The sequence below is a fragment of the Marmota monax genome, unplaced genomic scaffold (genome assembly GCF_021218885.2).
Source record: "Marmota monax isolate L192 unplaced genomic scaffold, Marmota_monax_Labrador192_F-V1.1 WCK01_AAM20220418_F8-fsc00014, whole genome shotgun sequence".
Taxonomy (NCBI): domain Eukaryota; kingdom Metazoa; phylum Chordata; class Mammalia; order Rodentia; family Sciuridae; genus Marmota; species Marmota monax.
The window spans coordinates 171,046-187,852 of record NW_026695222.1 but is presented as its reverse complement, the minus strand read 5'-3'; the positions used below and the strand labels follow the sequence as shown (position 1 = coordinate 187,852).

The 16,807-nt window shown below is 34.6% G+C and overlaps 1 protein-coding gene across 2 annotated transcripts in view; it reads left to right on the top strand.

Moving 5' to 3' along the window:
- Ndufaf5 (NADH:ubiquinone oxidoreductase complex assembly factor 5) overlaps window positions 1-14,280 on the top strand; it is a 30,776-nt gene extending 16,496 nt beyond the window's left edge. The window contains exons 8-11 of one of the 2 annotated variants that reach the window (XM_046433176.2): window positions 5,246-5,306; window positions 12,963-13,046; window positions 13,673-13,755; window positions 13,883-14,280. In XM_046433176.2, the coding sequence (XP_046289132.1) occupies window positions 5,246-5,306; window positions 12,963-13,046; window positions 13,673-13,755; window positions 13,883-13,975 (321 nt within the window). In that variant the 3' untranslated portion in view covers window positions 13,976-14,280. Of the gene's footprint in view, window positions 1-5,245; window positions 5,307-10,545; window positions 10,600-12,962; window positions 13,047-13,672; window positions 13,756-13,882 lie in introns of those variants that run through there. The other variant, XM_046433177.2, reaches the window with a different exon arrangement.
- Window positions 14,281-16,807: the final 2,527 nt, after the last annotated feature.

Below are 16,807 nucleotides of genomic sequence, written 5' to 3'. Positions count from 1 at the left end.
TTAATTGAGGAGACTGTTTTCTAAACATACTACTCCATTTTTAAATTACAGCATTTTTAATTTACAGAATCTTTAAATCCATAGTTAAATATAATATGGGAGTTAGAGCATTACAAATAATAGAATAAAAGGTATCTACAGGGCATCACCATCTCTTAATTAAGACAGTGCCATATGAGGCAGCAATGAGAAACTGCAGAAACCAGTACTAGACTTATATTGAGTTAGAGAAGGTAGGATGTTCTACTCCATTAGGACTGAAGAGTTTTATTTTTTAATTTTTTTTTTTTTGGAGAGAGAGAATTTATTTTTTTAATATTTATTTTTTAGTTTTCAGTGGACACAACATTTTTATTTTATTTTTATGTGGTGCTGAGGATCGAACCCAGAGCCTCGCACATGCCAGGCTAGGGCACTACCGCTTGAGCCACATCCCCAGCCCAACTGAAGAATTTTAGAAAGAGGACCCAAAGGCAGGCAGTGCAGAAGAAACAAAGAGTCAGCATGCTACAGTGATGGGACATAGCATTGGTGTCCATTGGGTGTAATTTGAATCCTTACTCTTCCCTTTTACCAGTGAGGGAATGTAGGTAATTTTCTTCATTTCTTTGAGCATTCATTTATTTAATCTCTTTTCTTTCTTTCTTTTTTGATGATTTATAGTTGAACATAATAATGGGATTTATTATTACATATTTGCAAACATGCAATATAACAATATAATTTGACCAGTATCACTCCTTGGGCATTCATTTATTTAAAAATGAAAATGTATTTCTCTAATAGCTAAAGATTATAAACTTTTTTTTATATATTTGTTGACCATTCATATTTTTTTTTCTGTGAAGTGCCTGTTCAGTTCCCCTTAGGTGGCTGTTAATATTAAATAAGCTAAAGGATGTAAAATGGCTGGACCATGACAAATGCTCAATAAATATTAACTTCTTCCTTCTTCTTTCCCCATTTTTGTACTTTTAGCACTTTCCAGGAATAGGCTTCCAAGAGGGAGTCGTTTAGAAAAACAGTGATTGGCCCCTTCCATCTTCCTCCAATAGCACAGTCTTTCTAAAGAACTCATTACTCTTTTCATAAATGAGTTGAATAGCTTTACTGTGATTTTTCAAATCATTCAGTATTAGAAAATCTCTAAACCTGATTAGAAAAAATTGGAATTTCTTGAAAAAAGTTTCTCATTGCATAATTAGAGCTGATAGGCTTAAAATTAAAATAGCTATCTGAGATGATTTAGTGTAAATGTATTTCCTAAAATTAACCAACCAAAAAAATATATTGTAATATCCTTCCTTGTATTGACAGAAAGCAAGCAGTATAAACTAGCAGGTCTCTGATATTACAAAGAGGCTTCCAGGAAAGGGAAGAAATAATAGTCTGGAAGGCTAGGCTAGGAACTAAAGATAACCTTCAAGACTTCCCAGCTCTGTCTAGTGTTGATTTTTTATAAACTTTTAAATGGCCTGAGTCAGTAGAAATTTTGCTGAGATATTGAACAGCTGGAAATCAGAAAAAAATGCTTCGCGTGAGTTTGTAAACAAAGCCAACATTATTGACACAGGCAAGTGTACATTGAGGGTTCATTGTACTTTTGCATATATTTTTAATCACATATTTTATATATATGTATGTTATGTTAAACTATACAGATAAAGTAAAAGTCTATCATTTTTCCTTAATCCCCCAAATCTTGGCTTTCTTCTGAAGACAGCTTTCTCTTTAGTGTGGGAATGCCTCTACAAACTTTAATATTATTGAAGACCTTAAAGGATTTTTATTTATTTGACTACATATTAGAAATTAAAATTAAGTTTGTTTTAGTATTTATTAATACATATTAGAAATTAAAATTGTTTGTTTTAGTATTTATTAATTCATTTAGAACTAACAATAATATACCAATTACTTGTTATTACAAAAACCTATTTTTTTATGGAAAAGGACTATATTTTCTAAAAAGAAAATTGAGAATTAAAGAATTAAGAAATTAAGAATGTTGGGCTGGGGTTGTGGCTCAGTTCAGTGGCAGAGCACTTGCCTACCATGTGTGAGGCACTGGGTTTGTTCCTCAGCACCATATATAAATGAATAAAAAATAAAGGTACATCAATAACTAGAAAATATTTTTTTTTAAAAAGAATGTCATTACTTCACAGTTTTACAAATTTCTGTAATGTTTACCTTAATAAAAGAGAGCTAGATTCTCATGTCTGCTTCTGCATTTATATTTTTGCTACACTACATGCCATACAGCTTCTGAAAGAATCTACACCTCCATAGAATAAGAAATAAAAAAGGCAAATAATATCTTAATATTATCATGAAAATTTTTTTGACTTTATAGGCTCCCAAAAGGGTTCTGGAGATCCCAGGATTCACCAAGCCACTCTTTGAGAACTACTGCTCCAGAAGTAGCTTACTATTATCGGTTTGGTGTGTAATGTTCCAGATTTTTTTTTTCCATGAACTACTTTACTGTACTATATATAGCACTTATACATATGAATATTTCTGAAATGTACTTTTCATTCTTGGTATATTTTAGAGTTTTCTAAATCAATGTAGATATATTTGTCCTCCTACTCAACTTCTACATTTTATTTCCTAGTATGAATGTACCATGGTTTTATTTAATTATTTCCCTCTGAACAATATTTATGTTTTCTATTTTTTAACCAGTAGAAACAATACTACAGTGAGTGTTCTTCTCTTCAATTTATTTTATTTATTTATTTAGTCTTCCAACAAACATTGAGTACCTTCTATACACCAGACATTATCTCAGGTTTTGAATATAGCAGTGAAAACAGTAAAGATTCCTGCCTGATGTTTTGGATTTATAGTGGACCTCTCAGTAGACTTTAAAGGGTTCAGCAATCCTGGAACATAACATGCAAATTTGTTTTTCATTGTTCAGATTGGGAGGAAAGTACCTGTGGTTTTTTTCAGATCTTGAGAGAGATCTTGACTAAAAATAATTCAGAAACCACTGGTTTAAAGCTTTAATCTCTAATATATATTTTACTTAAAATATTTAAGAGATTACCTTCACAGTCTGTCCTCTTAAGAATTATCCCCTATATTGCTGTTACAAATTTGTAATTGAAGTGAAAAAACAATCTAGGGTAATGTAAAGCCTCTAAAACATCAGGAGAGAGTGTTGGGATGGGGTGACTGCAGATTAATTTGATAAGATCTGTTTTAAAAAATATATTTGTTTTTTAGGGTTTTTTTTTTTAGGTGAACATAATATCTTTATTTTTATTTGGTGCTGAGGATTGAACCCAGGGCCTCATGCATGCTAGGTGAGCACTCTACCACTGAGCCACAACCCTAGCCCATGAATAAGGCCTTTGAGAAAGCTGTGGTGATATTCTTTTGATTGAGATAGAGATAGTACTTTTAGATGGTGTTATTGAAAAGTTGTTTTTAAAGGGTGCTGCTTAATAATTAAGTATCAGCCTGGTAGGAATATTGTTTTTAATCTTAGAACCTCTTACCCCATCTCATGCACCCACCCATAGCCAGAGTCTCTTTTGAAATAGTTTGTTAGTGTAGAAATGTGTATAGATGGAATATTCATAGTCCAACTATGAATATAAGGTGGTCTTAATAAAAGCCCTTCACACAACCTGATCCATGCAAATGTTTTTTTAATTAATAAAGTATATATATATGTATATATATACATATATATATATATATAAAGAGAATGAGATAGAACGAGTCTAAAGTGAAAAGAAAGCTCCACCTAACTACTGATACCTTGACTCTCCCCCCAAAGATTTGTTAACTATATCCTATACTTAACCTTTCAAAACAATTTTTCCTATAGATCAGATTTAAACCCACATATGTAGTAATATGCACATTTTTCTTTTTAACATATTCACTCTTTTGTTTTCTTTTTCATAGGTATTGGAGACCTTCTCCTGCAGACATATCTACCTCATTGTTTTTAGTTGGTTGGTAGATATTCTTAATTTAGTTGGTCATCTATTAATGACATTTATTTAGAACTAGTTTCCAACTTCCTTCACCTTAGTTCTTAACACAGTAAAATTTTATTACATCACAGCCTTATACTGGTTGGACAGCACATCTTATTTTGGAGCTCTATATATTTCCAGTGTTGGGTAATGAACCTGGGGCTTCACTGCTGAACAGTGATCTACTACTGAGTTACACTCCAGTCTCCCATCGCCTTTTTGTAGCTATGCCATCTGGCCCTTGTGTCCTCTAAGGTCACCACAGCAAAAGAGACATGACAAGGAAAGGCTCACAAGCCCTTTAGTACCTGGCACCTCTTTTTTTTTTGGGGGGGGGGGCTTGAAAAGAATGTCTGAGGCTGAGAAGTATCAAAGATATCTGGATATTTGGGAAGCATCAGTGGTCTCTGCTACTGTATCAACAATGAACTCTGGTGTCAAACTTCATGAAGAAGGGGGAGACATTATGCAGTAGTTCATTTGAGAAATAAACTGTACATGAACCAGCAATGTGCTCATTTCCCAAATAAGCCAGTATAGTTTGGGCTGAATTATTAGAAGTATAATGAAGGGGCTGGGGTTGTGGCTCAGTGGTAGATTACTTGTCTGGCATGTGTGAGGCACTGGGTTCGATCCTCAGCACCAAATAAAAATAAATTGTCCACCTACAATTAAAAAAATATTAAAAAAAAAAGAAGTAGTAGTAGAATGAAAACATATCGGGACATGACTGTATTTGGCTCAATTCTGGTACTGCATTTTAAGGAAGATTGATATTGACCATGTCCTGTGAAATGTAGTCAGAACATATAAGGATCTGTAAGTTTTATCTACAAGACTGGCTCCCTTGCCAGAAAGCAGAACTATTTTGTCCTGGAAGAATTTTCAAAGACTTAAGAGAAAAGGGTCATGGTTTATAGAGTACAGAATTGTGTTATTCCATGTTGTTCCCAAGGAGAGAAATATAACCAGTTGATGGAGTTTTAGGAATAATTCTGTCACAATATAAGAGAATGAGATAGAACGAGGTCTAAAGTGAAAAGAAGTATTTATTCAACATTTTGAGATCTTCTTAAATCAAGCATAAGCCAGATAATAACTGTAAAGAATATTATAAAGAAAATTTCCTGCTTACCATGAAGACTTTATCTAGGAAATCTCTACAGCCCCTTTTCAACTTTGGATTTTTTTTTTTTTTTTAAATGATGAATGTCAAATGGATATTCCTTTTCCTTCTTAAATAGGATACGGATGAAATTCAAGTTAACTATCCTGGGATGTTTGAATTGATGGAAGACTTACAAGGTAATGCATTTTAAACAATTTTTAGACTCCTTTTGAGAGACATATTTTGAGAGTCCACTCTGGCAGGCATTGGGGTAAGCACTAGGAATCCATTGATGAGGAGAAAGCATACTATCTTCATGTAGCTTATGATTTCAAATGGAGAAGGCAGACACTTGACAGTTGTCACAAAGATAAGTGTTAAATTATAATTGCAGTCAGTTCTGTGAAGTAGGGGTATACAGGGCTCTGGCTGCTTCTAGAAGGATGGCAGGACTTTTCTAGTGATGGTAGAACATATCAGTGACTTTCTCCAGCAGAAGTTGGCATCTCAGGTTCAGGTACAAGGAAGCAGGTACTTGGATAGGTTTAGGATCAGGGTTTTATCAAGGATTGATCCTGATCAGAGAGACTCTAAGGAGTCTTGTTTGAGGAAGATGCAATTGGGCTGGGTTTTAAAAAAAATAAAGGTGGAAAGGGCAGGAAAGTAAGTTCCAGGTAAGGAAAACAGCATATGCAAAGGCCCTTTGTGAGAAAGAATATGACAAAAACTGAGAGGGCATTTTGGCTATACTACAGGGAAGAAGGAGGACATATGAGGACATATGATGAAACAGTTGATAAATAGGGGTCACAGAACTTAGGACCTTGTTAAGGTTGTTTGTCCTTACAATGCCCTTTGAAGTGTTTTAATAGGGGGAACACAACATAAGATTTATAGGTTGAAAGCAAGAATTGGCAGGTAAACTAATAGTGAGACTTACTGCTGTAAAGCTTTCCAAGAGGTGATGATGATTTATACTAGAGTGGTAGCAATGGAAGTTGGAAAAAGAAAATGCATCCAAGAGATATTTAGGAGGGAAATTTGACAGTTCTTCCTATGAATTTGATGTGTGGATGGATGAAGGACAGAAGTGTTTCAAACATAATTGCTAAGTTTTTAGCTCATAACCAGATGGTTGGTGCCCTTCACAGACAAACAGTAGAAGATGAATGTGGGTGAGCAGAGACAGTTCTGACAGTTCTTATATTCACGTTTTATGTTCATGTTTGAATATATCAGGTGTGAAGTGCTTTTGGAATATCAGAGATGTCATGTAAGTAGTTGGGTTTATAAGTAGAAGGCCACTGGCATGGTTAAAGTTGTTAGTCATTTGTGAAGCAATTTCCTGGAATAAAAGCATGGAATGAATAGGGAAAGTTCCTTGGTACTGACCCCTAGGAGCCTTATATAACAGCCAGGTAGAAGTATGAGCCTACAGAATGACTGAGAAGGAATAGCCAACAGAAATGCCAGAAAAGTTTTAGAATTCCTTGAACCAAGGGAAAGGGTTGCAAAACAATAGGAGCACTCAACAGCATCAAAAGCAAAATGCAGACTGAAAGAAAAATTCACTAGCTTTAAGAACTAGAAGGTTATTGGTGACTTTGGTGAGAGTTCCTTTTTGGAGTTAGGGTAGTAGAGTAGTAGTGGTATTGGGAGTAGGTTCAGATATAAGTGGAAGGCAAGGAGCAAGAGAGAGCAGATACCTTCTGCTCAAGAGGTCTGACTGAAGAAGTGAGGTATGAAAAGGTTACAACTTTTGGGAAAAGAGAAATAGGGGATGAGATGAAGGGTTGTTTTGTCCTGAGACCGAATTTATTTAACTGCTGAGTGTAAGAACCCGGGTTCTTCCATAGGAGAGATGACTCCAGAAGAGAGAAGATGATAATGGTGATATCAGGTTCAGAGAAGGTAGAATGAGATAAAAAGGATGGAGTTGACATTGGATAAGGGGAGGGACAGTTTTATAGAATGAAGGGAAGTGGGATGGTCCTAATGGATGTAGGTGTTTATGTTTGATAACAAGAAGTTCTAATCTCATGGGTTTATCTTTTTCAAACAGAAAGTGATACCATATGTTGAGAATGAAAGGATCAAAAGTTAGAGAATTGTGTGGAAAAGATTCAAAATAGTCATTGGAAAGAAAGGGGAGGTAAATCAACCAGGACAGTTACAGAGTTTGAAGGGTGCATTTGAATTTGGTCAGATACATCTATAGTAGTTGGCAACTGAAATTAGACACAGATAAGCAGATATAAGCAGGGTTAGTTTGGGTTGGGGTTTTGCTTGGTGAGAGTGACAAAGACTAAAGCAAAAGATATAGCAGTAATGTAACTGAAATGATTAGCCAAAGAATCTAGACTGGAGAAAAAAGGAAATGGGGGTGGGGGCAAATGAGCTAACAAATTGGGAGAAAGAAGCCATGCAGTGGCAATTCCAAAAGCAGTTAGAGAATGGTCGTGGTTGAAGTACCTGAAAATCCTGGAGGAATAGAAAGATATGGTCAGAAAATGGGATGTTTGATTTGGGAAGTAAAATAATGATAGTAAGTGATAACTCTCAGGCTGGGACATACCCCAGATACAAAGACAGAGGTAGGGTAATAGAAAATTTTACCAAAGATGAGTAAATTAAAAAATCTTAGAGGCCATGGAATTTGATGATTATTAACATTGAAGTCATCCAGGATGGTGGCAGGACCTGAGTTTAGGGAAAAATTGAGCCAAGTGTTTAACCCTTTGATGAAGCTGTTATGTTTGACAACGAGCAGGAGTGGGAGGTGGTTATGGCCAAATGGTATGGAACTCAGCAGGGTGTTTCAGAGGGTGGAGGAAGTAGCAGCATGAAAGAGGCTCTGGGGAGCAGCAAGGGCACAAACCCTACCTCCCAACTCCTAAAGAGGTGAGGTATGCAAGCCACTTGAGAAGGCTGCTGGAGAAGTGATTTTCTCAAAAGTGACCCTCAGCTGACCTCCTTTGTGAGACTTTGTGAAATGCTTTCTTTTTCACTAAGGGCATAGAAATTTTGATGAATGGGAGAAGCTAGAGGAATTAAATATGTATTCCATGAAACCAGAATTATACTTACATGGGGTAGCCTTTATATGGTCCTGAAAAATTATAAAATAATTTAAAATAGGATGATAAAAATACCTACCTATTTTTTATTTATAGATTTATAGTTTTGTTTTGCAAGCATTTCTGTGTTTGCTTCCTTCAGTTGTCCTCTTGATAACTACTTTACTCCTGTATTACAAGTGAGAAAAGAGAACACTTGACTGTTAGTGGCAGAGTTGGGACCAAACTCTTGCTTCCAGTTCTTGCTTTGGTGCTGTCTTAACTGATCCTGTTGGCTTATAGTTGTCTATTGGTAATAAGATCCGTTTGACGCATTGTCTGGCTTGAGTATCGTGCTCTGTCAACTTTGCAAGCAGAAATTGAGTAGCTGAAAACATCATTTTAGTCACCTTTTATGTATAGTGCAGAATTGGAATCCTATAGGTACATGCTCAAAATGTTGGAAGATCAGTAAAAAAAAAAAATCACAAAACCTTCTTCCTGAGTATTGCCCACAAGTACTAAAACTCACCCTGACATAATCAGGGAGCCCACTTTATCCAAAGCCTTAGAGATGGTAGTGAGCTGATTATTTCTCATTTAGGCTCCAATGATAAAACTGTTCTTCAAATAATGGTATTTATTTTTGTTCTGTTCTATAATAAATGCTGTACTCATGATTCATTTCAAGAAAGAAAAGAGACTAGAAATTAGACCTATCAGTTGGAAAAGGTTACTGCCCACTGATTTTAAAATATAGTTCTTATTCTGTGCTTAGTACAATTTTCAGATATCCTGTTTTTACAGGTACATAGTTTGAGGCACAGAAATCTTTTGTCTGTGCTCACATTAAATGTTATACTTTGAATCCAAAGTCCTTACTGCATACTTGATATGTGTATATTTTTTTAAAAAATGAAGTTGGCATATGTGTTCAGTAAAATTCACTAGTCTTATAGGTAGAGCTGCTTGCATTTTTAACCACTTTCCAATTTATAGAACATTTCTAGCTCCCCAGAAGTTTGCCTCAGGTCCCTTCCCAAGTGGTAAAATTTTCCTCTAACCTTTTTAAATGAGTTTGATATTTTGAGAACTATTCCTAATATTTACCTTCAAGAGACTTTGTCAGTTCTTTTCTTTTACTATAGAACTTTTACAAAAATCATGTACTTGAGTCTTTTTAAAAATTTTTTGGTGGTACTAGGGATTGAACCTAAGACCTCATACGTACTAGATAAGTGCTCCACCACTAAGCTACCTTTTCCAGCCCTTTATTTTTTTATTTTGAGACAGTGTCTAGCTGAGTTGCCCAAACTGACCCAGAACTCGAGATCCTCTAGCTTCAGCCCCTGAGTAGCTGGGATTACAGGTGTGTACCATGACATCTGGCACACTTTGGTCTTTTATGTCTATAATCCATAAGAGGATTAAGAGGAATTATCTAAAGATAACTTAAAAAAGTGATATGTAACAAATTGGATATAAACATTAACTGATGCATATTATATTCATTAACTTAAATTTATTGAGTGTGTACCATGTGCCAACCACTGAGTCAGTGGTGAAAATACATAGCTCCTGACCTTCAAGTAGCTGATATTCTAGAAGAGAGAGAGAGACAGACCCATCCACAGAAATAGATAAGCCTTCAACTGTAAAATGAGAGAAACATAAAGAAAAAGCCCTAAATATGTCTAGGGAAATTTTTGCAAAAAAGGCAGCACCTAAATTATAATGAATACACCAGAAGTGGTCTGCTTTGGTTGGGGGGCATGTATTCTACATCTAGGATACAACTAGCTCTAGCTCCTGTAAAATTATGGAGTCATAAGAAGATATGCAGATTCTTCACTCTCCCAATGAAAACACTATACAGTAACTTAGTATTGCTTGGGTATGTAGAATGGGGAGATGGTAGGAAACAATAGAGCATCAGAGATTTCTGTGAATTTTCAGTTGAGCCTTGTAGTATCTTAGAAGAATGTTGCCTAAAGATGAATAGTAAGATTAGTGTATTGAAAGCTCACCATACAGCATCATTAATGAAGAAGGTAAGACTATATATAAGGGAACTAAGGCACAAAGAGAAGTTACTATTCAAGATAATGTAGTTAGTAAGTAGTCAGGAATTATACAGGCAAGCAGCCTAAGTCACGTAACCTTAAATCTCAACCACTCTGCCATGTAAAATGTCAGAAGCAAATAGGATGGGGAAAATGTTTATGACAGATAGGAGGAGCCTAGGAGACTTCAGATATGCTCCTTTGCTGACTAGAATGTTACCTTCAAATTGGTTTTTGTGTCTTATATTGGTGTTATACTTTTTTCTCAATGGTTGCGCTTGTGTCTCATTTAAGCTACCATTATTGTTAATTCACAGAAAAAAAAAAAGTCCAGAATGTTGACTAATTTTACAAAACATGTTACCTATCAACTGATGAGTGCATGAGAAATTTTCGAGGCTTTCACAGTGGTTTTAAGGTAAGTTCACTTATTGTTTTTAGGCAATACTAAGTATTGTTTCTGATAAACTATCATAAGGTTTTTTTTAATTTTAGTAAGCAGTTGAACTTAACCTTAAAAACACTGTGAGAGTTTTAAACAGTTATTTGCTGGCTTGATTCTTCTGTTATCCCAAAGCCCAGAATATTTCTGAAGTAAGAAATATTTTTCCTAGGTAGTCTTCAATAAAGCTTCATCATAATGTATTATATGTCATTCCATTTTAAAGATGTCAAAACTGAGCCTAAGAGAGGTTAGATCACTTTGTCCCAGGTTATAAAGCATTATGATCCCAAAATATGGATTCTTTCCACCACTCTACACTGCTTCCACAAAGAAAGTAAGGCAGTGTGTTTCTCTTGTGAGGGAAGAGTGAACTACTATAGCAGCAGTTATCACCAATGCATATGGCAGTGATCTTTGCATTTCTCCATGGCTGATCTGGGCCAGACCTGGAGAGACAGCATAAGTCTAGTAAAGTTAACTAGTATATCCAAGTATTGGTTGTTTCAAAGGCACTTTAGAATGTCTGGTGCATCACATGTTTACATTAAAAAACAGTTAATCTGGCTTCCCCTCTTCTTGTCTATATCTACTCTGTAAGTAAGCCATGGGAAATTAAAGAGAAATGAAAATATATTCTTCATCAGCAATAACTCTTCCAATGTAAGTCTCAGTTTATGTTTACTTACTATGTAAGAGAATGTTTTAAAATTAAATTATGTAGAAGCCTTTAGAAGTCATCTAGTGTGGTCACCCTGAAGACCCAGAGTAATAGTTCTAAAATAGTCCAATTGCTTCTTGACAGCAAGAATAAGCTCCACATTTTTCTTGATGATTAATCTACTAGTTTATATCTATTGTTCTTCATGAATTGATGCTACTAAACTCAAAGGATGTAGGATGGACTTAGAATCAGATTCATTATTTTAGAGGTTAACAGGAACCTTCTGAGATTGCAAAGAAGAAAAAGGTTTAGTTATTGCAGCTAACTTGTTGATTGTTTTTAATAAAGCTGTTGAAAACTTAGAAGATTATTATTTTTAATCTATTGAATACTGATATTGAGTTCATTCATTTCTTGATTTGCGAAAGTAGAAAAAACAAAAGTAAGAAACTGACATTTGATAGTGTAGTAAAGTTTAATGTAAATAGTAAATAGAGATAGGCACAGTGGTGCATGTCTGTAATCCCAGCAACTCGGAAGGCTGAGATAGGAGGATCACAAGTATTAGACCAGCCTTAGTAACTTAGTGAGGACATAAGCTACTTAGGAGACCCTGTCTCAAAAAAAATTTTTTAAAAAGGTATGGGGATATGGTTAAGTGCCCTGGGCTCAATCCTCAGTACAATAAATAAATAAAAGAATAAATAGAATTTTCCTTTTTTAAAATTCTTTTCATTTTGAAGACTGGATCAAAATGTAGTCTTTTATAGTAATTTTGTTTATATATTTAAAAAATCAAATATGCAACATTAACTTTTAACAAATAGTAGAATAAGGGTTGGGGTTGTACCTCAGTGGTAGAGCACTTGCCTAGCATGTGTGAAGCACTGGGTTCAGTCTCAGCACTGCATATGAATAAAGATCTATCAAAATCTAAAAAAGTATTTAAAAAAAGAAATAAAGGACATTTAACAAAACAAACAAATAGGGCTAGAGTTGTGGCTCAGTGTTAGAGTGCTCACCTAGCACGTGTGAGGCCCTGGGTTCAATCCTCAGCACCACATAAAAACAAATAAACAAAATAAAAAGATATTTTTAAAAAATAGTAGAATAATATCCTACTCTTAACCATCAACTTTAATGAAAGAAGTCTAAAAATAAATTTTAAGATATTAAGAGAAGTGTCTCTGAAAAGAATGCTTACATTTTTGGCTTAGAAGGAATAAGGCATTGTGGCATTATCCTGTCCTTTTTAAAAGAATACAACTAAAAGGCATTCTTAGAAAGGCACTTATCAATCCTGATGACTCACCTGAGGGGCCAGTCACCTTGCTTTTGTCAAGCTAACTTATTTTTAGACTAGTGTTAGTAAGAAAAACACTGTGGGGTTTCCCTCCTAAAAATTGATTTCTTTACCTGTCTTAATATTCAAGATGCTTCGAATAATTGTGCTTAAGAATCAGGCACCTATAATCTGAAAGTGAAATGAGATTTAGGTTATTGTACTATACATGACAATCAGAGACTGAGGATAGATTCATTTTTGGATAAGATATGTTAAATCAGTGATATTGAGCTGTTCTGAGTATTTGCTGTTTTCTCTCAAATTGCCTTTGGTATATTTTTAGGTATGGGTGAGAGTAACTGTTCTTGGAATAGGAAAGCCCTGCTACACAGAGAAACAATGCTGGCAGCTGCAGCGGTTTACGGAGGTAAAGGATTGGCTGCTTTTTCCACCTGGGCCATGTCATGTTAATTCCCTTAACATTGCCAGTGCTTTTTTGTTAACTGTTAAGTACCATCAGACTTCATGTTCTTCCTCTCGGATGTATAGATGCAGTAGCTCTGTATCTTTTTCCAAATAACCCTTATCTGCTTATTGTCAGTCTCTCCATGTTAAGAATTTTTTGTGTAAGGCATTCTAAGAACCCTGCAATTGCCATATTTCACTACGTAATCGTACCAGATTTTGTGCCAATTTTTTTTTGCAAAAAAAGTGCTAGTATCACTTAAAAATCATTTGTGGGCTGGGGCTGTAACTCAGTGGCAGAGCATTTGCCTCGCATACGTGAGGCACTGGGTTCGCTCCTCAGCACCACATAAAAATTAACAAAGACAACTACAATTTTTTTTTTTTAATTTACTAAAACTGTCTTTGGATGCACAGAGTAGGATGCACAGAATACTTGTGAACATACATTAATGTGGTGGTGATGATTATGCAGTGAAATATGGTATCCTAGTATACCCATTTATCTTTGCAGGAGGTGAGTTTTATTGAGCAAATTTTTTCCCCACTTGCATTTTTTAAGACTTTAACTATTACTTGTCTTTATAGAAATGTACAGAAATGAAGATGGTTCAGTACCTGCCACATACCAGATCTATTACATGATAGGATGGAAGTATCATGATTCTCAGGTAACATTATTTCTGTTTATTTTTCATTTTTATTAACGTAGGGTGGGTTTTCTTATATGAAAAGATTAAGGGAATAAGGACTATAATATGTATTTCTAATATCTTGAATCTTTATCATTATTTTCAGGCAAGACCAGCTGAAAGAGGTTCTGCAACCGTGTCATTTGGAGAGCTAGGAAAATTAAACAATCTTATGTCACAGACGGAAAAGTCACAATAAATATTTTATTCAGTGTTACTGTAGTCCAGAATTTTCATCAGAAATCGATAGTCTTCACATAGAAAATTATTACATTTTGAAGCAAGGAGCAATCTATAAATCATTTACTGGCTGAAATCAAGTAATTAGAATAACTCGATACCACGTCTATATTTTGTAAGCATTGCAGGGTCACATTGTTTTTATTTTCATAAGGATGCTATTATCTAGGGATTTGGATCTTTTTTGCCTGTTCAACCTAAGAGAAAGAAAATGTTTTCCTTGAAAACCTACAAATATATATAAATTTTGATTTGATGGGAAAACATTGCTCATGCTGGCATTTTTGTACCTTTTCCTCCTCTGTTCTTTTGTTACTTCTGTGGGAGGACCATAGCCATGGAATGAGAGGAAGAACATGAGAGATCCTTTAGAGTTCTGGCCCATTTAGAATGAAAACAGACTTTTTGTCATGACTGCTATAAAATTTGAAGAAAACAACAAAAACAACAACCTTGATATTAAAATGAAACTGAAGACTGAAGGATATATAAAATACTTAAGCCAAAATTATTTGTCAGACTATTTGCCTTGAAGAGAAACAAGATTATGTGCCTTTTTAAGAGCTGCTGTGTAATTTTGAACTTTAGAAGAACATGTATTTTTTTGAATCCCTCCTTGCCCTTTTCCCCCTTTTTAAAAGCATGTGAATTCTAATCTTTCTTTGTTTTCACCTCCATGGTCAGGGTGGAACCACCATGGTTTTATATCCCACCCTACCTTAGGAAAGAAGAAAACATTTTAAAGAGTTACAGAGACAAAATCACATGTGTAAAAGTCTCTATGCAGTGATTAAATGAGCTGTTATTTTTAGACTTTCCTTTGTAATTTCAGACCTTTAGTAGTACCATGCTAATTCATGTTCACTGACCATTGTCATCTAAGTTTCAGAAGTATTTGGAAACAGTCAAGCTCACACATCTTAGAATCAATGGGAAGAAGATAGTGGTAAAAAGAGGAAGCAAGGAGGAAGCTGGAGAACAAACAAGAGTGAGTTCCAAGTCCATTTTCTTCAGTTAGTGGCAAGCTATTTTACTTGTCCCAGCCTCCTCTTCAGCCTTAGGTAATTTATTATACTATTTACTTATCTTTTTTCTCTCAGTCTCTCTCCCACATGCTTACCCTTCCTTTGTACCAAAGAAGTACCAGGCTCTTCATGAGTGGGGGCTGTTTTACCCTGCACAAAGCCTTCTAATTTGCACATAGTAGATATTCACTTATATTTTGAATTGAACTAAATTACATGAAAAACATGCCTTTCCAAAGATTAAATTATGGTTAAAAACCAAAGTTTTATAGGAGAAAAATTTGGGGAAAATCTGATATTTGAAATATCATGTTCTTGGTAGCTTTCTTGTTTTATTTTTTGTTTTGTTTTGTTTTATGTATATGTATGTGTATATATATATATATATATATGTGTGTGTGTGTGTGTGTGTGTATGTATATATATATATGTGTATATATATTTTTAAGTTGGACACAATACCTTTATTTTATTTATTTTTATGTGGTGCTGAGGATCGAACCCAGTGCCTCACATGTAGGCAAGTGCCCTACCACTGAGCCACAATCCCAGCCCCTATTTTTTGTTTTTAACACAAAATGAAAGAAAGTACTAATGAAGTAGAATTTGGGAAGTTGGGTTTTGTTTTTTGTTTGGGGTTTTTTTTTTTGTTTTGTTTTGTTTTTGTTTTTAGCTTAATTTTTGGAATTTGAAGAGAACAACAACAACCTTGGTATTAAAATTAAACTGAAGACTGAAGGATATATAAATTCTAGGTATTTATGTTTCCAAAAGGACACAAGTTGACATGCATTAATTTTTTAAAATATTTTTTTTAGATGTCGATGGAATTTTATTTTTATTTATTTATTCATATGTGGTACTGAGAATCGAACCCAGTGCCTCACACATGCTAGGCAAGCACTCCACCACTGAGCCACAATCCCAGCCCACATTAATTTTTATTTTTAAAGAATACATACAAAACTGTTAAGTGATTATTGCTGAGGAACTAGATGTGTCTGTGTCAGTCATTCTGTTTGAATGTCTGTCAGGGGATGGAAAAACTAGGAGGAACACTTATACCTGTTAGATTTTTACCTTTCTGTAAATTTGGATTTTTTCTTTTTTAAACCAGGAATATTACTTTTGTTTGTTTAATAGCAGTAGGGTATATGTGGACAGTGAGGTGAGACTGGAGAGGAATCTACTTGGGCTTTCTCAAAAATAAGTTCCATTAGTTTGAAAAAAAATAAAAGAATTAACACAACTAAGTGAGGACTCCTATTGTTTAATGTGATTGGCAGTAATGGAATTCTTTTAATGTGAGTGACAGAGGTAAAATTAGTTTTTTAGTTAATAGCTACTTGAAGTATTTTATCAAGCTTTAATTGTATGGAACTTGAGGAAATTCATTTTTCTGAACAGAAATTTTTTTCCAAATCATTAGATTTCATTCTTTTAAGCAACAAAATGTCTTATTAAAAATCTTTCCAGGGCTGGGGTTGTGGCTCAGTGGTAGAGTGCTCACCTAGAATGCATGAGGCACCACATAAAAATAAAATAAAGATATTGTATTCAAGGTGCTGGGATAGTAGCCCAGTGGTAGAGCACTTACTTGCCTAGCATGTGTGAGGCATTGGGTTTGATTTTCAGCACTGCATATAAATAAATAATAAAATAAAGGCCCGTTGGGGGAAAAAAATTATATCCACTTAAAACTAAAAAATAAATATTTTTTAAAAAATATTTTTCGGGCCTGGGGATGTGGTTCAAGTGGTAGCGCG